Source organism: Myxocyprinus asiaticus, chromosome 11 (assembly GCF_019703515.2).
Source record: "Myxocyprinus asiaticus isolate MX2 ecotype Aquarium Trade chromosome 11, UBuf_Myxa_2, whole genome shotgun sequence".
Taxonomy (NCBI): domain Eukaryota; kingdom Metazoa; phylum Chordata; class Actinopteri; order Cypriniformes; family Catostomidae; genus Myxocyprinus; species Myxocyprinus asiaticus.
The window spans coordinates 26,495,100-26,519,331 of record NC_059354.1 but is presented as its reverse complement, the minus strand read 5'-3'; the positions used below and the strand labels follow the sequence as shown (position 1 = coordinate 26,519,331).

Below are 24,232 nucleotides of genomic sequence, written 5' to 3'. Positions count from 1 at the left end.
TTCAGCCAGCAGGTGTCGTTGTGCTCTGATTCACGTGATTACGCTTTATTTCTCACGCATGCGCACCTGAGGGGAACAGTCACGCTGGTGGCAGAGAAACCCACGAAAGAAAAGCTGTTATCTGCTCTGGATAATATTGACGTTTTATCCAGGTTTGTTTCCAAATATTGTTTTTTATGTGTGAAGTTTTGAGCTGGTGATAATAAACTGATTGTTGAGTTATAAATGAGGCTAATAATTGTGAAAAAGAAAGACTATGTTTGTTTTTATTACATATGTACCTTGTTGTTAAAAGGAATACGTCTCTCCTATTTCACTCCTAATAATACGTAAATCACTTTACACTACAGCAGTGACTGATTACATCGAGCTTTTCTTTGGCTCTCTTGTGTCTATTGCAGAGAGCTGATAGAGATGTTGGCACTTTCCAGGACACAGAAGCTGCCCCACCTTGGAGAGGAGACACAGGTGAGAGAACCAGTGTTTATGCAGACTGAGGCATAAACATCACACAGAAATGCAATTTATCACACTATGTAACACAATTTTTGTTCCTGGGTAGTAAATGTTATTTCCTAATTGCTTATGCCTCAAAAGTATAGAAAATGGCTATTATAACCCACAAACATTGCTTTTGTGACCAGGACAGTGATATTTTGAAATGTACCAATTTCCAATGAGAAAACGGGCAAATTTGTGTGTTTTTTTTTTTTTTTCGTTCATTTAAAGTCAGAAAAACAACAACATATGAATTCAAATGTATATGTATTTATACTAAAGTAAAACAAAAATGACTACAAAAGATTTAGAAGCGAATAGTTTTTCGAGATTTACGATTATACTGTAAATCACTTTCACGAATCAGCCCCCAAATGTACTCATCATACTTCAAGGTGTCCAGCAAGGTCTTGATGCTGTTGTAATCCTCTTTGAGGTGCACCGAGTGAGCCAGGGGAAGAGACATGTACTTGTTACCATTATGGAGCAGCACGGCTTTGAGGCTCCTGGATGAGCTGTCAATGAAGAGGCGCCACTTATTCTGGTTACAGGCGATTCCGATTGCCTCGAACAGACTGGTCACATTGTGGCAGAAGCAGAACCCAACTTGATGGGTGAAGAAGCTGGGAAAAGGTTGGTGACGCTTCCTCTGATCTGCGACTTGCACACTTTCATCCAACAAGTTCCACTGCTTGAGCCTAGATGTCAAAAGCTCGGCATTGGACATGGTGAGACCAAGATCTCTAATCAAGTCGTTGAGGTCTTTTTGGTTGAGGCAGTATGGGTTTCTGTCCTCAGCTCCACCTCTGAAATTGTCATCTGGATCTACAACGTCTTCCTCGCTCTCTCTCCGGAGGAGTGGGTATGGGGAGCTCATGGCAGTGTGGCACCGGGGCGATGGATGAAGGAAGGTCCGGATACGTGATAGCAGGTGCATTCTTGCCAGTCCGACATTTGGAAGAGTCCACCATGCAGAAGTAGCAGTTGCTTGAGTGGTCAGTGGGTTCCCGCAAAATTCTTGGGATAGAGAACTTCATGGCTCTCTTTTCCCCTCTGTACCATCCTACAAAAATAAATTTATTTCACCTATGACTAATGTGTAAAAGATTCTCGCAACATTTTTTCATATATGATATATTTTTTTCAGTAACATTGAAAATTGTAAAACATTTTAAAATTAAAAACTTTTACAATTGTAAAAATTAAAAATGTTTATAACATAAACTTCCGAGCAACAATTGTCCATCTTACCTTCCAGAGTTTTTTTGCAGTGCTCGCAGGTGAAATGAGGTGCCGAGGGTTTGTCTTGATCCCCGACAGGCATGCCGAAATATGACTTGTAGGCCTCACATATCTTACCAGATGCTTCCACGGAGTACTTTTTCGTCTTGGTAAATTGGCCGCAGACATAGCAAAATGCATCTGCCGAATGCTTGTAGCCTCTTGATGCCATCTCAGAAAAATGCAGATATGTATCCACTTAGGCAGCTGGAACTAAACTGCACTGGTGGGCTTAAGGCCCCTGTATTTATACTACTATTTATATTACTGGAAATTTCTATAAAGTTCTAGAAGTTACTCCAAGTTTACTCAGCACTGAATCTATCTGGAATGTTCTGGAAAATAGGTACATTTTAAAATATTACTGTTCTGGTCACAAAAGCAAAGTTTGTGGGGAATAATAGCCATTTTCTGTACTTTTGAGGCATAAGCAATTAGGAAATAACACTTACTACCCAGGAACCAAAAAATAAATAAAATAATTTGTTACATGTGTCATCAACCAGGCATCTATGACAGAGTCTGTCTGACAGAATATATTCAATTAGTGACTGAGGTGATGCAGAAAATGCACTGAGACTATATGGTCTTCAAGTCAAGACAGACAGTCTTTGTTTACATTTCCTTTGGCAGAATTAGATGATCAATCCTGAGAGTTTTGAGGTTGAAGTATCAAGATAAATTACCTGTAATTTGATGTCAATGCTAGAAACATCCAAATAAAAGAATACTTTGAGTGCCTCATCTACTTGACTACTTTCACTGTTACATTTTCATAGTCTTTAACTTATCATCACATAAATGTACTACCAGCTTCAATATTGATCAAATTCCAGTAAGCCTATTAAACTGAGCGAGATTTAAATAATTACGTTCTTGGACTGCAGTAAAACTTAGTTGATTACCATTCCAAAACACTTAATTTTAGTCATTGGAAAATGAACCATTAAAGAATGCACAATTAGAAGGCAATTAACTGCCCTGCAGTGACTGTATGCTAATTTTGTGAGCAGATTTTGGAGCTGTTAGTGCAGAGAGATAAAGAGTTTCAGGAGTTGTTGCAGATGGCAGTGGAGCAGGGAAGAGTGCACCAAGAGATGCAGACACTGGAGAAGGAAGTTGAGAAGAGAGACAGTGATATCCAGCAGCTCCAGAAACAACTCAAAGAGGTGGAGCATATACTGGTGAGTCACCATGAGCCTGTAATAATTTACCAATAATTGGGGTGTAAAGTAACAAATTACAAATACTCACGTTACTGTAATTAAGTAGTTTTTTCCCATGAATTGTACTTTTATAACTGTATGTTTAAATTGTACGTTTAAAATTGTATACTTTTACTTGAGTACATTTTAAGTGCTGTAACTGTACTTTTAATGTGCTATCCCACCGTCTGTGTTCGCTACTTCCCATTCCTGATTTTATTTTTATCTATCGACATGATTGGTTAGGGAGAGTCTCATGACTCCCGTCAAATCAAATCACACGTAAAAAACTTGAACGGCAGCTGTAGATCAGGCGACATTTGTTATGGATGTGGAGGATGCCTCAAACACATTTCAACACCTGAAAATCACGGTCGCACCTGGAAGAACTTTTCGCAGTGAAAAAGGCCAGTTGCTTGATTGTGTCGTGAGTTTAACTTGCTCAAGCCAGATATCAGCATTAATCCTGCCTCTAATTTTAAGAAACATATCAAGGTCAATTTCATATTTCTGCTTACTGGATTTTGTGTCTATAACATAGCCTGTAATTTAACTATCTATCACTGAGATTATTGGGTTGATGTGAGAGATTAAGGCAATGTTATCAATAGGGCTGGGCGATAAAACAATCTTGATGTTTATCTGAAAAAAAGATTGATGTCCTCGATATCGATGCTTTTGAGTAATTTTCTATACTTAGCCTATGTCCTACATCTAGAACAGGGGTGTTCATTACATCGATCGCAATAGCAAGACAACCACTGGTTGGTTGATCTAGTTGAAATATAAAAGATTGACTTTTTATTTCCTGATGTCTGTAGCTGCGTGCTGACAGGCGGCTAATGTTTGTGCGCTAATGCGGCACGTGCCTAAATGGTCAAATACACTTCATGATTCCGCCAATGCCCGTCTTGATGAGGCATTAATGTAAATGCAGTCGGTTTGGTATAAAGTGAATGTAAACAGTGAGGCAAAGAGCGTATTTGCATAAAAATGTCAGACTTGAAGTGTAATTGTAACCGAATTGAGCACTGTCTAGTAGGCTATTAATCAAACAACAATAACAAGAAAATGAGAAAACCACTCACTACTTTTGGCTGAATAACTTGAGTAGCTTTAAAAGTATTAATGTAATAGAATAAAACAGTGACATTTTTAATAATATCTTTTTTTTATTATTTTTATTTTTTTATTTATAAAACCGATCCCTGATGTAGAGAGTGTGTTAATTTGTATAATAAATTACCAGGAAAGTAGAGATGAAAAAATATTTTATAATTATGCTTCGCCTTTATCAAGTTTTTTCTAATATCTTATAGAAAAGTATCAACCTTTGTAGAGCAATACTTCAGGAAGAGCATTCCACCAGTCACAAACTTGCATCATGCATTAGAATGAGAACACAACTATTTCTGGGCTTAAAAGATACAAGAACTAAATCAATGTGGAACATTGTATCTCAAAAGGAGGACAATGTGCCCCCCCATGTGCTACTTAAAGAAATAGTTCACTCAAAAATGAAAATTCTCTCATCATTTACTCACCCATCAAGCCATCCCAGATGTGTATGACTTTCTTTCTTCAGCAGAACACAAATGACAATTTTTAGAAGAATATTTCAGCTCTGTAGGTCCATACAATCCAAGTGAATGGATGCCAAAAAAAAAGCAGCACAAAAGTAATCCATATGACTCCAATGGTTAAATCCATGACTTCAGAAGTTATATGATAGGTGTGGGTGAGAAACAGATCAATATTTAAGTCCATTTTTGCTAGAAATTATTCTTCCTGCCCAGTAGATGGTGATATGCATAAAGAATGTGAATCACCAAAAACAAAAGAAGAAGAAAGTGAAAGTGGAGATTGACTGAGCAGGGAGGAGAATTTATAGTAAAAATGTACTTAAATATTGATCTGTTTCTCACACAACCTATCATATATCTTCTGAAGACATGGATTTAACCACTGGAGTCACATGGATTAGGCTACTTTTATGCTGACTTATGTGATTTTTGGAGCTTCAAAATTTTGGCATCCATTCACTTGCCATTATGGACCTACAGAGCTGAAATATTCTTCTAAAAATCTTAATTTGTGTTCTGCTGAAGAAAGAAAGTCATACACATCCGGGATGGCATAAGGGTGACTAAATGATGAGAGAATGTTCATTTTTGTGTGAATTATTCCTTTAAAGCCCGATCTGGCCCCTGTACCAAACAATTGCTCTATCGCCTCTATTTTGCGGGACATGACGTGCCAAGTGGCCCTGCTTTTGTAGTGTTGTTTTTTTGCATTCCTTGCATTGTTTTGAACATGTTTTATGTGCAACAATAACTCTCTCAGTCGGCATTAAGGAAAATTTAGACCCTACACATAAACTGATTTTAATGTAATTGTTTCATACATTATGATATTGAAAATAACGTTTCAATCTTTTAATTTCTGTAATCATGTCGCCCTTTTATTTTTTTTTAAATCAGATTCATGTAGTGTTTACAGTATCATAGATCATTGATGTATTTTAAAAGTTGTAAATCACAAACACCTATAAAATACCTATATTTTTTTTCTTTTTTCTGGCAAACTGCCTTAAAACGGAATGTAAATTATGGTATGTGTCCTACATTTTTAAATTGCAGCATAGGGTTTTTATTATAAAGGGGCATAGCTTTCGCAACTCAGTTCTCAGTACACACTACTCATGAGTACTTTAAAATGAGCTACTCTTTTACTTGAGTAGTTTTTAGGACAGGTACTATTACTCTACACAAACTACATTTTTTAAGAAGTAACAGTACTTTTACTTGAGTATTATTTTTCAGTACTCTTTCCACCCCTGCCAATAATAAACCAATAAATTCAATAACAATGAAACGTCTGCTATCATACAGAGTTCTTTCAGCACTCAGCTAACCAAAATATATCATCACTTTTTGATGGAATTTTTATGCAGCTTTAAACATTGCTAAACAATATAGATGTTCAGTTTGTAGTTGTAACAGGGTTAAAAAGGGCAAGGAGGCGGCGGGAACCGGCTGAACAGTCAAAGAAATATTTTAATGAGAAATTAAAACAAAAAGACACAAACAAACACACACATGGCAGCTGCGTGTGGCTCTCTCTCTCTCCCAAACTGCTGCATCCGGCTGCATTTATCCCTCTCCTCGGCTAATTAGCCCGATTGGGGGCCGGGCGTGTGTAGTCACGGCCCGGCCTGGCCCTCCTCCTCGTTACAGTAGTCCACAAACCTGGAAGAGAATTCACCATGGGTTCCCTCAGGATTTTCCTATGTGGTTTTATAATGGGACTTTTAGATTTATAAATAAAATAAGGTCTGTGGTAAACATTACTTGAGGATACGTGGACGTATTGTTCTACAACATGTATTAAACACTTTTATATTTCAAACATGAATTTTGAAGCCGTATTGAATTGCATACTTTTTTTTTTTTTGGTATTATACGGCGACTTCAAAATTCACGTTTGAGGTATAAAATTGTGTAATATATGTTGTAGAACAAAACGTCCACGTATCGTGAAGTAATGTTTACCACAGATCTTATTTTAGTCATAAATTGAAAAACTCCATAGGAAAATCCCAAGGGAACCCAAGGTGAATTAGACTTCCAGGTTCGCCTACAAATTGACGTCACGGCTGAACAGCTCTATAGTGTTAGGATTCAACTCTCAAACACTTCATTGTTTATAACTGTTTTGCGAACATTTGCAAAAATAAAGTTTTATCATCAGCAATAACTCCTGCATGCTGTGCTGTTAATAAACTTATTTGATTTGATATACTTTAAAGGAAATTGATCCTTTGCCATCACAAAAATGCCATAGAAGAATGCTGTAAATGTATTTTTATTGCTTTGAACAATGTTTAATACTATATTTGTGATCAAATCATTACTTTGAACTGAAAATAAACATTGTCGCTCCATCTTCAGGCCACTGCTGTCTACCAAGCCAAAGAGAAACTGAAGTCTATTGAAAAGGCCAGAAAAGGTATTAAAATCCTGTTTGAGTGATCTATAGATGTGATACAGTCATTAGACAGAGATGTGTGCCATTGGAGCATTTTTACAGTCATTGGTGAAATATTGTTACATATTGACTTGCCACAGTATCGCAAAGACTGTGTTGTAGTTAAAAATGAATGGTGTTACCATTTTGTTTTAACTCTCTCTTCCTTTTGCTCTTTCAATGTTTTTCTCTTCATTAGGGAGTATTTCTTCAGAGGAGATTATCAAGTATGCTCACAGGATTAGTGCCAGTAATGCAGTTTGTGCTCCTCTTAACTGGGTTCCAGGTAAACATGCTGTTATTTATATTATGTTGCAGTTCTCTATTCATCATGGTTTGGTCTCTAACTGACTGATTTGTGTAGTATTACCCAAACAATTGAAAATTTCTCGGTTCAGCTTATGTTGGTTGCATTTTTAAACGCTTATGAGAGAGTGTGTGTGTAGGTGACCCACGCAGGCCGTACCCCACTGATCTGGAAATGCGCAGTGGAATGCTGGGTCACATGAGCAACATGTCCACCAATGGAGTGAACGGACACCTGCCCGGAGATGCATTGGCTGCTGGAAGATTACCAGGCAGGTTCACTCTTTTGTTTAGTGTGTGTATGCGCATGTCTTTTGAGCCAGTTTTGCCTCCTTGTTCAATGTTAGTGTAACTTTTTTTGTGTGCTGGTGAGTTGTTCTTGAAGAAAAAACTTGTACACTTTAGGTTTTTTGTTTTGGAAATGACTGGTGCTCCTCTCCCTTTTAGATGTGCTAACCCCACAGTATCCTTGGCAGTCCACCGATGTTTCCATGGGGATTCTGCCTCCTCGCCATGGCAACGATTTTGGCCTTGAGCCACCTGGTCATAACAAGGAAAATGAAGATGATGTCGAGGCCATGTCAACAGATTCCTCCAGCAGCAGCAGTGACTCAGACTGAGTGTGTGTGCTGCATGCAAGATGTGCGGGCAGTTACCAGAGTAATAGTCTGGAGAAAGTCCGATGTCTTCATCATTTTAACTCGTCTCAGTGATTCCGGAGATCCAGAAGATGGCATCATCTACACAGAACTGCACCTGTCCTTTCTTCATTCTCTGCAAGTTTTATTGGGCCGGATATGAAATATCAATATGATTATAACTGTTATAACCATTTTACAGAAGCCTACAGTTATCATTTGTTTGTATTATTCTAAAGTCCCACTGGCCTCATAAAAGTCACTGACGTTTCCTGATTGTGTGGAGTGTGACAGGCTGATTTGCATATATTTGCAGTCTAGTGGAAATGAGTATGTTGAAATTTGTGGTTTACACGGCTGGAATATAAATAGTAATGTAAATACCTTTTCACTTTCAGACACTGTAAATAAAACTTTTTTTTATGATGGTTAGCTTTTTGATTTAAATTCCTGTTTTGAGCTAACAGAATAGTAGTATGCTTTGAAATAGTTTTTCTCAGGAACAAAAGTGAAAGGTATATAGCTTTATAGGAAGGTGTTTGGTTGAAGTGAACTTTTGAGTTCAGTCTTCCAATAACTATAGTGACCTCTGACATCTGCAGTGACTGTTTGTGCTCAGTTTAAGGGCTTTGCTCATGGGATTCAGTATATAGTATGAGACAGAATAGACTGTAATCTTAGATTTATTAATACTGGGCTTTTATAAAAAAAATATTTATATATAGAACACAATCTAGAGAGGCTTTATTAAAGGTGCACTCTGTAATTTTTTCCACATTACAAAAGTTTTGGTCCTAAAGAAATGAGCTGTTATTTTGAAACATAAAATTATGGCTGATCACATGAGATGAGGTCTCCAGTCATACCAGTAACCATATAAAATCTGTTTTATTTTACATGGGGCAGGGGCACCCTAATGGGTGCTGCCATTTTAGAATCACATGACCAGCTGAATACTACTTGCTTAATCTCAGTAACCGCCTTGTTATTAGACACTTTCATTCTTGGATTAAATTAATCATGGCTGATTGTGAATTTCTACAATGTAACAGAAAACTATTTATTTTGAATGATGCTCTATCCACACTACTAGGTGTCACTATAAGTCCAAGATGACAAAAAGTGAGTGCACATTTAAGTACTTGAATATGCCTGAACTCATGCATCCCAGTAACTTATTGTTGTTAATATCCTTACCTTTAGCACTGCAGAAAACAATCAAATGGTGTCACTAAACTTCTGAATCGGTTCTTGGCTCTTCCTCATTATATTGCACATGGTGTAGCATGTTCTCAGCCAGTGCCAGATTGCCATTCCATGCATTAGTTCAGTTCCTACTTTGATCCACACATTAGATTTTACGAATTAAATTAACCACAATTTGGAATACAGTTATTTTATTAAGGTTTTTACACATTCTCCCCCTGCTTAATGTTTGAGCTTATTGGTTCCAAATAGAAAGATTTTAAAGCATTATTAGACAAGATTTCATGCTGGGTTCACGGGTGTAAGAGCTGGTGATGCTCAAGATTGGTTACCAGATGGCGCATTAGCACTACTTGGACACCATAGTACAACCAGTTGAACACCTACTCTTGTGCTACCATAAAGCACCGTAAGTCACATTGGATGTTGTCAGTGCCTATAATATGCGTAATATGTATAAAAATCATGTTTTTCCAGACTCATGTTTCAGTTTTAATACAAGTTAATCTCAGACGAAAGAATTTGTTGCACCATGTTGATTATCACAAAATAATAATACAAATTCTTCTTAGAGGTTAGAGGATATATCTTGGAATATCTGTCCATGAACATCCATTATACAAAGAACTCCAGACAACATGAGTTGTGGAAAATCTGATGTGATCTAGGAGCTTATTACAGCTTTATAACATTCGTGCCATTGAAGTGATGGTAAGTCTATCCCTCACAGCTGTCGTTCTTATTAAAAAGATGGCGCTAGCGTGAATAAGGTCTTTGTAAGCAGTGGCAGGGTTTGGAGTAGGGATGTATACAGTTACCATTTTTAACATTTAGTAGGGTGACCAGATTCCTGCTTGTGGAAAATGGGACAACCCCCTCCCAGCAAAAATTAAATTGATATATCCTTACCTAGGCGCAGATCAATGCGAAGTAGAGGGTGCATCTGTAACTTGTCACCTTGTGCTCTGTAGCAATTTTTCTCAGTGTGCGCTTGTCTTTCAAGAGTTCATCATAAAATGCAGAGCAGTCCAGTCCAAAATTAAGACATATGAAAAGCATTGCCTTCATGACACATGAGTCGAGATTTATCCGGTGTCCATGCTGCCTTCATTAATGAGAACACATGCTCCATTGATGCAGATGTCCCAGGCTGGCATAAAACAAACTCTGACTGAGACTCTGAAGTTGATGGTCTTGCACTTCAGCTCACGAAAAACATCTGTCCATCTCTCAGACACAGCGGTCTTGTTCATATTCCACTCAGTGATGCAACGAGTGACAATGTTTTTCACGCAAGCCCACTCGTCAAAGAGAGTGGTTTCATCAATCAAACTGAGAGCGGGGATCCTGGAGTAGAAGTGAGGCTGCTCTGAATGTCTTTCCACTCTCTCATTAGGGCCCACTCAAGTTTTTCTGTGTTCTCCAATGAGCGGCTCCAATTTTGGAGGTAATCCACCGATGCTGAATAAACGTTTTTCACTGCACAAAAGAAATCATCCGCTCGCATGTCACCAGCTTCAACCAGGGCATCCAGCTGCTTTTTAATGTCAGAAGGTATGAATGATTCCTCCAGCCTGGCCTGCAAGGCTTTTCTCAGATCATGGATGTGCAAAGCCACTTCTGTGTCTGATATATGGTCTTGCTCTACAATCTCCAGTGTACGGTTAAAAGTGGCTGTTTGCTTGAGTGTGAAGCCAATCCAAAGTTTAGTGCAAACTTGTGGCATTTTGCTTGAGAAAGAAAGTATGTATGCAGACCATTGAAAATGTGTAGTATTCTTTCAAGAGCTGGACCAAGAAAGAGGAAACGTTGTGTTGCCATGCTGCAGTAATTTCAGATAGACCAGCTGCACAAAAGCGAGTACTTTGCATATGACAGCTTCAGATTTGGAGTGGGCAGAAATTTTTTTTTGCATCATACAATTTCTTGATCAATTTCGCAGTGCAGTCAGCTGACCGAAAACTATGGCCATGCACAACAGAATAAGCAAAAAGTCCTTCACTTGCATGCACCTTTTCAGATTCTGAACTTTGTTTCACAAAAAAATCGCTAACACTTGGTGTGGTACACTTACTTTTAGCAGCATCCACATGCTTTTTTGTATGAACATGCTATGCGATGTCGGTGCGGCCTCCATGGGCGATGGAAAAGCGAGCTCCACAAATCTCACACCTCACTTTACTAGGCTCTGTCTGTGACTCGTTTTCTAGAAATTTCAACTCTTTTTGAAGATCCTTATTAAATGTACATGCACAATTCCTTGACATTTTTCCAGCCACAATTTCATCTGTGTGCTCTTTCAAACTGACTCTTCAATCAGTTCACTAACTGGACGTCTATTGATAGGGGATTGTGATTAGATAGTTTAATCCAATCACGTACTTCAAATAACACGGTGTGATTTTATTGGTTGTACAAGCCGTATCCTTGGCTACCTTTGATTGGAATACTCACGTGACTGAGAAAGCCGCTTAGGCGATAGAAACATTTTAGGAGAGGGGAAATACGGGACACAATTTTGCAGAATAAGCCGGGACACTAGAAAAAGTGCTTAAATACGGGACTGTCCTGGGAAAAACGGGACGTCTGGCAACCCTAACATTCGGTTAAGCACGAGGTTTCATGAACGGTTAATTGTTTTCTTTGTCAGGATGCAGGAATAAATAATTTCAACAAAAGTTTCAAGATGGCTGCACACTAGTTTCTCTGGCGCATAAGGCACTCTCCAAAAAGGGCCGGTTGCTCCCTTACCTAACCCTTTAGGTAAGGACCTTAACAGTGAGTGGAAGTGACGCCCCTTTTTGGAGTAACCACGCCCCTTTTGGGGTAACTACATTTTAGGAGATTCCGCCCCCATTTGGAGGTCTCCGGTCTGCAGCTATACCTACTTGCACATCTGTGAGGCAACGAAGTATTATCATGTGTGTGGAGTCACACAGCTGCGGTTAAATAGCCTCTTCAGGGTGCTTTGAATTTTTAATGCATTAAAATCAAATTACATTGAACTTGTCTAATTATTGTACTAAATATTCACACCAGATCAAAAGGGGAAAAACACTATCTTACTGTTAATAAAGCATTGAAACGTTGCTCGGTGAAAAACAAACTTGAATCATGTTTAATGGTGTAACAAACAGTCACATAAAGTACTCTTCTTCAGAATGCAGCACAATGAATAAAACACAATGCAGGTGTTTCAAGATGCGTTTATAAAAAAGTATTTTTAACTTTACTCGGTGTCTAAAAATGCGGCGATCCTGCACGAGGCACTGAAAGAAAGTGAGATTCAGCGCAATCGTCAAAGACGTCTGTCTAGCGCGTGTCAGTATGACTGATCTATAACAGAAAAACAGCGCAGATGCACACAAAAGCATGTTTGAACAGCCTCTAACTCGCCCTATCATTGAAAAATGTACCCAAACCCGGCAGGAAAACCTGATGGTTTGTCAGAACTCGTCGAGCTCATCTGGTTGCAGACCTTTATTGCGCGTGTAGAATAACCGAATAGTGATTTTGATATTCGAATAGTGCAGCGTCAAACGGTTAAATGAATGTCGACTATCCGTGCACATCCCTAATTTGGAGGTCTAAATCGTAAACTGGTCTCAATCATCATTTTTGCGTTGGGACTACTGTAGGATGAACTTCTAGTTATTCGTCACTGACATAATTCCTGTGTGTGGCTTTATCAATGAAGCATGTCTTCATACATCTTGTGTCAGGTACTAGACCTTATTCACAGCAGCACCATCTTTGGTTTTTGACAGGAATGACAACGAGGCTATAAGGGATAGACGTACAGTCTCTTTAATGGGCTGTACTGCAGTTTAAAGTCTTTTTGGATCATTACGTGGACAAAACATTGATTAGATATCTTCCCAAGAACATTCAGTAGACAAAAAAACTCCAGACATGAGTTGTGGAAAATCAGATCGGATCTAGGAGCTATTTACAGCTTTATACAGAGCGTGCCAATAAAGAGATGGTAAGTCTATCCCTCACAGCCTCGTTGTCATTCCTATTACAAATCAAAGGTGGTGCTAGTCAAGTCATTTTTATTTGTATAACGCTTTTCACAACACACATCGTTTCAAAGCAGCTTTACAGAAAATCAAGCTTTAACAGAAAATGAAACTGTAATATCTATAAAGTCTTAGAGTCATCGTGTGGTTTGATTAAATATGATTGTAAATTATGTATACAAATAAATAATTAAATAGTTAAATATTAATTGTATTTAGAACCCCAGTTAGCAAGCCGAAGGCGACTGTGACAAGGAACACAAAACTCCATAAGATGTTGGTTAATAATGGAGAAAAATAACCTTGGGAGAAACCAGGCTCACTGTGGGGGCCAATTCCCCTCTGGCTAACATCATGAATATAATGCCAATATTAGTTATTTGTGTGCAGTGCAAGTCATGTTTTAAAAGTTTGTAAACTAAGTAAGTGTTAAGGGTCAGTGTTTAAACAAAGATTTTGTATGAACTGTAAGATTAATGAAGTCTTTGAAGTTCATCCTGGATTAACTGCAGAAGTTCACATAGATGCATTGCCCTTTGTTAGTTGGCTAATGAAGGCTTTTGTTGGCAATTAATTGATAGTCTATGTATTCCATTTCAAGAGTGTAATCCATCAACAGACAAAGGTGATGCAGGCAGAGATCAATGAGGTACATCGCAGTTCAACCGGCAGGTCATTTCGGTGAGGTTTGGAGGGGTCCATCCTAAATCCAAGGTTCAGGCAGTGGCATATGAAGTATTTGATGTCTTACAGATGGAGTTGGCATCAGTTCATCCTCTGAAGTCCATCATAAAAGACTGAAGTGATGTCTGGTCAGCAACGGCTGTAGTTTGTCATCATCACTCAGCGACACATAGCAGTGGAGTCTGACACCAAGCAGGAACGGAGCTGGATCTGGTATATGAATCCCGAGGTTGAGACAGGGAAACAAATAGAATAATATTAGCATAGATGCCATTCAATTTATTGCAGAGTTATAGATTATGAGAAATGTTTCTGGTTCCGGCAGACCTAACTAAAGCAGCCTAATTGAGTTGATGGATAAATTAGTTGTATGCCTGGCTAAATAGATAGTCTTTAGTCTAGACTTAACCTGAGTGAGTGTGTCTGCGTCCCAAATAGTGTTAGTTTTTTGCTAACTAGGGCTGAAATGATTAGTCAACATTATCGACAATGTCGACAAATGTTCTGTTGTCGAACAGTCATTTGATCTCATTTTAAAGAAACATGAGATCACATTAAACTCTAATGAAATTTAGGCTTGCGCCTGAATGAGGAGAGGAATATTTACACAGCTCACAGTACAGATGCACTCTAAACTTTCCAAACAGCTTCAGGTGATGTAGGTCGCAAAGTATGAGGGAATTATAATGCAAAAATACAAACTAAGTAAATACAGAAGCACTCTTGTTGTGGAATAAGTGGAGCTGTATCTGCTGCTCCACTGAAGCAAAACTTGCATGTCGAGCGTCTATAAAGGAAACATCCCGGCGTTACATCTTAAATGCAGTTATATTTAATGCATTATATCTTTATTAAAGTTCAAATAATATGGAAGCAGATCATGTAAATAACTACAAAAACTGAAACTGACATTTCTCTGTGCGGTTGCATGAAGTGTCCCGATCTAAGGGGAGAGATTGAAACTGCACCAATGCTCATTCCTCGACTGTGCACGCTTAATGCAGCTAGATTATAACGTGATGGCTTGCGACTTATTGAATCATAATATATGTGTCACTGTGCATGTCTTATCGTGAAGAAAATTGGCAATACACAGCTTTATTAAGAAGAGAAAGTTTGTTTTTTGTGACTTAAAGATGGATTGAAGTGAACAGAAAGGTGAGAGAGGGTAGTCTTCACCCCATTATACACGGCAACAAAATAAGTTTTTGATTTGTTTTTGTTTTGGCTTGTTTTCCAATATAAATATCTAAAACTCCTTTAAAACAACATACATTTTCTTTAGCAGCTATAATGGAGAATACATTTTTTATTTATTTTTTTATCTGAGAATGTTGAATATAATATTAAAAATACAAAAAAATAAAATATCTAAAAATCCTTTAAAAAAGATGCATTCACCGGAGAAGCAAAATATAAGATGTTTAGACTTGCTTTTAAAGAATAGATCTGGAATATAAGCATATTTTTACTTTACTGCACTCGCAAAAGTATAATCAAGTGAAAAAATTACATTTATATACAAAATACACTTATATTTGAGATACATTCTCTTAAAGCAAGTCTTAATATCTTTGTGAGGGATCTAAGTTCGTGGGCAATGGAGGAGTCAGGAGACAGCGAACAGTTGAGGTGAGTATTTATTTCCTCAGGTCAACAGAAAAACATTTCTCAGTGGCAAACTCAAACAGGGCTCACAGAACTATATAAATGCAGTCTCTGTATATCGCTGCCAGTCATTCAGACACCAGTTCCTTTGCCACTCTCTCTCCCATTCTGACGCTGTGGCGTGCCTTATCAGGTTTCCCTCTGCCATCATTATAATGAGAGACAGGTGTAATTACAGCCAGGTGATGAGCCTTCCGCTTTCCCTCTCCCGCAGACAGACACATGACCACACCCCCATGCCACAATCTTATATGTTGCTTCTCAAGTTAATGTATCTTGTTTTAAGGATTTTTAGACAATTTTAAATGGAAAACAACACAAACACTTTTTATGCAGTGAATTTCTTTACTGAATTAAACTTAATAAAAAGTATATTTTCCCTTTCAGTGAATGCCATTTAGAGGTATTTTTAAAAGATGATTTTTCCTCTTTATTGTTAGTAAGCACATTTAATACAAACTTTTAAGTCGGGCACAAGCTGAATAATCAGTTAAGATCTAATGATTAATTGTTGCAATAATCGCAGAATAGTTGAATACTTGTTCTAATAATCGTTAGATTAATCGATTATCAAAATAATAGTTAATTGCAGCTCTATTGCTAGATAACTTCTATGGTTTTCCGTTTTGTCAGGCACGTTCACTCACATGAATGTGGTATTTCTAGTCCTTATATTGCAACTCACTAGCAACATAGATTTATTTAAAACACAGCGGTTTCAAAATTCATGTTTGAGGTATGACTGTATGTAATTTATGTTGTTGAACAAAAAGTCCAAGTATCGTATCATATTGTTTACAACAGGCCTTATTTTACACATAAATAGAAAAACCCCATTATTAAAACCAGGAAATTCCCAGGAAGTAACCCATGGCGAATATAGCCCTCTGGGTTCGTCTACAAATTGACTTCCCATCTGAACACCGCTGTACACGATCAACTCTGTAAACAAGAAAGTTGCCTCACCTTTTTCTTGGCATCCTTGTGTGAAAGTTAGCTGGATAATTCCGACGGGATTATTATGTTTTCATGACAGCAAAGTTGAAATAGTCAATATAAATGTACACAGATGAGGTTAGTAAGCAAGCATGCATTATGCTAAAGTATTTTAACATTTTGTGGATCGTTTACTTCCTTTGTAATTGCCTTACTTGACGTGATTTAAAAGAGAGCAGAAATTAGTCATGAGCACTGATCTAGATCAATGATCATGCATCAAAATAGAGCTTAAGTTGTATTGAACCTGGAATATTCCTTTAAAATATAGACTGAACCAAAATCAGCTGTGACAACGTACTAAAAATGAAATACAAGCTTTTTTTCCAACCCCTTTTTCATTAAAGTCCGAAGAGTGTCAACTGCAAAAGCCCACTGATATTAGTTAATTCAAAGTCTACAGTATTTTTCACTATATTGACAGTTTGTGTCCATTATTAACATGCATGGTGACTTTCATTTGAAACACTGTTAATGTAAGTGTACCAGTAGGAGAGATAATGTGTCAGTGTCAGTGTCAGCCATATTTAGAGTTGTCCCTGCTGGAAATTAAGTTTGAATTAGGTTCATTATTTCCTTTCTGTACATAATTTACCTACACAAAGAAAAAAGGAACAAAACCTTCCCTCTGCATCTCTGTATTGTGTTCCAGGCGTCTGTGTCATTTCTTTTCTCTGTCCTTTAATTTATTCTGTCAGCTCCTTTTTCTGTTTCTGTGCATTCTGTGAGGTGAAAGGGGGAAGGACAAAAGCAGAGCTGTAGGGAAGGATGATTAAGGCTCTTAGGTGAATTATAACAGGCACTGGCTCTTCAGCTAGCCTGTATTGCATCAGATCACAGCTTTGACTTGAGTGATAATATATACAAACACATATACAGAGCACCGCAATGACGTACAGACTTGTATAAACCTTGTTCACTTGTAAGGTTAGTTTTTTTTATATGTTTTAACATGATCAAATGCATGTGCAAATAATATTTATTTGTATCTATAAACACTACTTTTACATTATTTTTATATAACACTACTTTACATTATTATTCTCAATGTTAAGTTCTATATTATGCATTAACATTTAACTAATTAACATTAGTTAATGCATTGTGAACTAACAATCAAAAATAGCATATTTATACATTTACATGAATTAAGATGAATAAAAATTATTGTTCATTGTTAGTTTGTGACACCTAACACATTGTTATGTTATTGTTTAGAACCTTATTATAAATGTAACTAATTTTAGTATTCAAACCATTCCTGTAACAGATCAGATTCAGTGCTGCCTGTTTTCAAATTACACTCACATGCAGCATTTACTAGCTTTAAAATACAAACACTTGTTTAAACAATCACACACTTTCACTCCTTTTATGTCTTTCTTTCATTCTGTCACCCTCTTTCTGTTCTTCGTCCATTACTTTGTTTACTCTTAAGCCTTAAGATGCTCTAATCTTGGTCAATGTTCCAGGTAAATCATCATTTACATAGCCATTAAGTTAAGAATTTGTATCTAGGTAACCAGTCTGAAATCTTAGTAATAACATCTAAGTACAATTCTCAAGACTATGAGAGACATGTCATTTACACTTGGTCACAGAGTACAGACACCTTCTCACATCTCTAATGAGATGCTGAATGATTAATCACTTGGCATTATGATCTCATTTAAGAAAAAGCAGATTTAAAACTGACCTGATGTGAGCAAACAGTTTGTTCAGCTCTAGTGTTCATGATGTCTGTTCAAGATTTAGTGTAAAAAGCTGATTTATTTGTATTTAAATTCAAATGCTGTTTTTTTCTCCAAATAAACATATTTTAAAAACAAAAACGTATTGTGAATAAACTCTCTGCTAGTAAAGTATCTAATGCTAGCTTTTAGCATTGCATAGACATCTCACATCTCTCTCTCTCTCTCTCTCTCTCTCTCTCTCTCTCTCTCTCACACACACACACACACACTTTTTTAAGAAAGCACATAATAGCTCGGTAAATCACGACCTAGTAGTGAGTGTCTCTATGGCAATCTCTGACTCAGTCAACAACATCAGTGCCTTCAGCCCACTTGCACGTTCCCCTAATGCAACATGAGTTTGGGAGGTATGCGTGGGGTGGGTGGTGATTTCTAATGTTGTTAATGTTCAGTAGTTGCATTATAAGATGACAAAACATTATATAAAGGTGTGCCTTCATCATTTGTTCTTGCAAATGACTGATCTACTTTTAGGGTGTCTCTGATCACATGTGGATGAGCTGGAGGCATGTTTTGGCTCTCTAGGTAAATTTGCTATTAGCAATAACTCACTGTCTAAGAGATGTGACAGTGCTCCAGTCATTCTCACCTGCTCACCATATATGTCTTCCCTGTGAATACAGATTCTATATTAACCTTTGTTAGTTCCATCATTACAGTACTCATTTATAAAATAATTACAGCAATTCTAATAACTACAATGCATTTAGTGTTGTAACAATAAAAGTCGTTGTAGCTGCATAAAATTAGCAGTGTATTGTATTTGTGTGTGTGTATGTGTGTGTGTGTGTGTGTGTGTGGACACAGGAGTGTATTGCTCATTTAAAGAATCTTTTAATTTCATTGTTCTAGACAGTTCTGTAAAGCTTAATTACTTAATTTATGAACACTTACAGTTTCTGACTACTCAGAGACTACAATTAAGTTTTTAGCATTTCAGAAGTATCTTTACCAGCTCATCTTATCTCTTTGACACTCAACTGGACTCAGGTGTGATTCTACTTTGATTCAGGGAACGAGTCAGCACATTCCTACACCCCCATATTTTATGTCCTTGGACAGCCCAATAAATTACATCAGGATTCTTTTTCTGAATTTTGCCTCTATGTTGAAAATCAAAATACTGGAGCTTCTACAGTCCAGGCCCTACAAGCTGACATTCCTGACATGGTCTGTTGATGAAAAAATTAACTCCCTGACTGACAGAAAACACCATTTGAGGATGAAGAAGGAAAACTTAAGACTCAGCGCAGTAGAACCCCACAGCTCTAATCTCTAGACCAACGAATGAACCTCCAAATTCTTCCACAAGGCTAGTCCAGTTTGCAGATGGCACAACACTGACTAAATCTACAGACTGGAAAATGGACAGCTGGTGTCCTGCTACAGCAAGCAACATACTCACGCTAAACTAAGTCTGTCCAGATGATTGTAGACCCCAAACCCCTGAGGTCCATCTGAACATAACTGTCACAACCTTTGAATGCTAGAACTTCCTGGAGACCATGATCTTGCTAGTTTACTGGTCTGGTGAGCCAACTATGTGCATACCAGCGTTACCCTTGGAAACCATGGCAACTCACTCACTCCAGGCTGAGCTGCATGATTGGGAACACCTGACAGCAATCTCCCTTATCAAGGCTTGAGGATATAAACACAGAGTGCACACAGCAAAGGTAAGCTACAACTACAACAGTCACTCACAAACTGTTCTCTCTGTGTTTTTAGGAAATGAGTAAGAGGATTCCCAAGGTGCACACTGCCTCAGATTCCTCACCACTACGAAGCCTCCAAGCACAGAGCCTCTTGAACAACGGCCTACATTCCCAGCCCTACACTCTACACTTCTTCTCTTCACTCTCAACCACCCTCTACATTTTCTGTAATAAAGAGCCCTCTGGAGTAAGTCACCTGCATCTCTGTGTTTGTCTCATTCACCTCGCAACAAGTGGTGGAGAATGTGAGTACCCCATTGAGACCAGACAAAAAAAGAAAAAAATGAATTTTTTCCTTGCAGGTCCAACCAGCAATGCAGGAACTTTTTTTTTAGTTTGAAGACATCACCCTCTGCCAAAAACAAGTCTCAGAGCAACTGGTGGCCGGTCAAGTATGGACTGAGCACGAGATTTAGTGGCTGCAAGTTGAATCTGTGGGTGCACCCCGCTGCCCAAGGCACATCATACTGCGTATCAACTTCTGGTCAGACTCACCAAACATGATGATAAGGAGGCTTACCTGTACAATTTTGAGATGGTGGCTGGCCGGGTGGGATGGAAACCAGCAGACTGGGCCCGCATAATTGCACCCTTTCTTATGGGGGAAGTGCAGCGGGCCTGTTATTCTCCGTGGATGATTACGGGGCCCTTAAGAGTGAGATCATGGCCTGAGTTGAACTGTCCCCAGTGAGTTCTGTGCAATGTTTTAATGAGTAGACATATGATGCCCACATCTCAGTCCCAGTGCAAGTGGCTCAGCTGTCCTGGCTTGCTCACCTCTGGCTTCTCTCCAGTCAGCCTAACCAAGTTCAAGTTACTGAGTGAGTGATAGTGGACAACTTATTGCGAGTGCTTCCTCGTTCGCATAGGAAGGCTGTAGGTATGCAAAATCCAGGAACCCTGAGCAAGCTCATGGAGGCAGTGGAGTTGGCTGAGGTGATGCATGCATGAGATGCCAGAGCCAAAGGATGAGCCCATGCCCATTGACGCATACCTTCCAGATGCGCGAGCATGGTTTTTTTGGTTGTCTCGTTGATACTAGGGAGAGACTGGCCAGGATTTGATCATCTGTAGTTTGCAAAGGGAGGGTGAGTCTAGACAGGAACTACTTAATGTGCTCTCTGATCTGTTCCAACAGGTTAGAGCCAGGGGCTTCTTTGCTTGAGAACAGCTGGAGTATTACCGCCTGAAACACTGCTGGTCTCAGGTTCAGGTGGTCGAAGGAAAGCCCCAAACCCCTCCCTGAATTTGAGGAGAAAAAGCTGCTGGTGGTTCCGGGGAGTGATTCTGCCAATGTTGCGAAGTATGTCAATGCACAGCTCCCCATCGATTGCTACCCAACCCCCTGGTTCCACTGCCCATTATAGAGGTACCCTTTGAGGGCATAGGAATGGACCTGGTGGGTATGCTGCCAAAGTCCATCCGAGGTCACGAATATATCCTTGTGTTGGTAGACTACATCACCCACTACCCTGAGGCAGTTCTGCTATGCAAGGCCACGGCCCAAAACATTGCCAAGGAATTATTTCTACTGTACAGCTGGGTAGGCATACCAAAGGAAATTCTTATGGACCAGGGCACTCAATTAGTCTCCCAACTGATGACGGATCTGTGTAAGCTGCTGCAAGTAAAACAGCTTCGCACTTCATTCTACCATCCGCAAATGGATGGACTGGTTGAACGATATTAAAAAGAATGCTGAAATGGGTGATAGTGGAAGATGGGCATGACAGGGACCTTATGATCCCGTACATGCAATAGACCCCTTTTCAGTTAGTAAACATTGTGATGTTTTTTTGTGGGCGGAGCTTAGGTGGAGGCAGAATGATTCCCCTGACCAGTTCACTAACGCTAGCTAGCAAGTTTTGTTAGCTTGTTTTTTAACAATGATTGGAGAAAATCCGATTTTATCTGAATATGTAAGGTCACTCACTATCCTGGACAGCGATTGTAATTTGAAAAAGTTAACTTTAATGGACGGAACCAGATTGGCCGACCCGTACACGCTCACTCAATGGATAGACGATCTGACAGGATTACTTCCGGTTGAGTGGCCTGACATTTACACCTACCTGATAGAGAAACCGAGCATGAATTGTAAAGAGAAACTGAGGGCGTATAAATCTTTAGATGCCTATAACTATGTGCTGAATGGTCACATACAAGACTTAAAATACAAAGATTTAACATGAGTTTTGTGTCATACGATCCAAAGTTCTGCCTAGCCAGCGCCAAGGACAGAAGACGACCATGTACCAGGCTTGGGTCATTGTAAACAGAACAAACAACTACATATTGACCGTGAACTGCACTTGCATGGCTGGGTAAGTAGCTAATATCATATTTGAATGCTCATATTTGAAACCACATTTAATATAACACTTATGTTGTTAACAGTTGTTATGTTAGCTATGTTGGTGTGTTAGCTATGCTATGAGATAAGCAACAAGTTATCACTAAGTTTAATTTTCCATCTGACATCGCAGTCTAGGGTCTTGTTGCAGCCATGCAACTGCAATACTATTTAAGGTGGAGCTGTATTTTAGGATGGGGAGGACCAAGAAGCCAGCAAACACATCAGGAGAATGTCTCTGGAAACAGACGAAGAGAGAGGTCAAACCAGCAGGAGTTAGGGAGATCAACTTCCAGAGGCTTAAAAGACAGTTGACAGCAGCAGTTCCAGCCAAAGTCAGGAGGTTCAGTAACAGTGCTAGAGGCATGTACCAGAGTAGATCAGGCTTTGTTGATTTGTCAAGAGAAACAAAGTGATTTTAAGATAGTTAAGAATTATGATGTAATTACTTCCAGGTCAGAGTTATGCTGCTAGGTGTAGGTTCACTCTCAAGTCAAGTGTCCAGTCAAATTTCAAAGTGCATTTGTTGAGTCTCAACACATTTTACATACAACAAAATGTGGTTCTCGCTGGACAGCCATACTTCAAACATATAATGATCTCATAGAATATGATGCATTGCTGTAGATGCTGCTATAGCTGTAAAGTAGTTCAACCTGAAACCTCAAAAGAAAAAGAAAAAGAAAAAATAAATAAATGCAACACACATTAATGCAGCAGTTATATTAATCCAAAACATCAAATATATTAGTAAAACACTGACAGGGACCATTTCACTGCACAGTGAATACTATTACTTTAAGTACTGTAACTATATTTTACTGATAATACTTACATACTTAAAAGTAAGGTTTTGAATGCAGGACTTTTACTTGTAGTGGAGTATTTTCAGTGTGTTATTACTTTTACTCAAGTAAAGGATCTGAACACTTCTTCCACCACTGCTGAGTACTATTATAAACCGAATGCTCTACACCCAATTAAAATACATTGCATGTTCATTTTGCTGTATATTCATAAGATGCCAATCATCTAAGAGAACATGTGTTAAATTTTGTTGTCTTATGTCATCTTCTAGAACTCACAGATGGAGACATCTAAGAACTGTATTTGATTGCCCCAGACACTGCTGTTCTTACCAGCATAGAAACAGCACCTGAGACAGCACCTGAGACAGCATCTGAGTCTGAGCAAGAGCATCCTCCAGAGTTGCCAGAGCTACTCACTGCCTTGTACGACCCCATGCTCAGACAGCAGACACACGTGGACATCAGAGAGAAATGTGAGGAAGCCTATCTCAACATGAAAAGAAACCTCCACCCTGACCAGTGTGAGAGACTTGAGGCTACCACAAAACTACAGGCAAAGTCCCAAGACTGGCACACTCACAGGGCAGGCAGGATTACCAGCACAACATTTTATAGTGTATGTAAAGGTGACCATCTGCACAAAACCACCCTGGACAAAATCATGCGCTACCATAACACCAACATACAGGTTGCAGCAGTTGTATGGGGAAGAGACAAAGAGGAAATTGCTAGGGAGTGCTACACCAAAGAGGTCAACAAAACCCATCAAAATGTAAAGGCTAGTCTCTGTGGTTTTGAGATACGACCTGATGAACCACACCTCGGCGCATCTCCAGATGGGAAAGTCATGTGTTCTTGCTGTGGGTAAGGAGTCCTGGAAATCAAATGCACATAAAAATACAGGGAAGGCCTACAGGGTGTCACTGAGGATTTCTGCTGAGATGAATACACCTGACTCACCTGTGTCTTTCTTAACAGTTAGCCATGAAGATGTATATATGTTTCTATTTCAGCAGGCAATAAGAATTATTTGTACAGCTACATGAGAGTGAACTGGGCCAAAATACAAAA

At 38.7% G+C, this 24,232-nt stretch overlaps 1 protein-coding gene across 1 annotated transcript; it reads left to right on the top strand.

Moving 5' to 3' along the window:
- The first annotated feature begins 10 nt into the window (after positions 1–10).
- Positions 11–8,381, top strand: LOC127448394 (mediator of RNA polymerase II transcription subunit 4-like). Its single transcript, XM_051710882.1, has 7 exons — positions 11–152; positions 402–468; positions 2,793–2,963; positions 6,935–6,992; positions 7,210–7,296; positions 7,457–7,588; positions 7,764–8,381. The coding sequence occupies exons 2-7, from the start codon at positions 415–417 to the stop codon at positions 7,934–7,936; spliced, it is 675 nt and encodes a 224-aa protein (XP_051566842.1). The 5' UTR covers positions 11–152; positions 402–414; the 3' UTR covers positions 7,937–8,381.
- Positions 8,382–24,232: the final 15,851 nt, after the last annotated feature.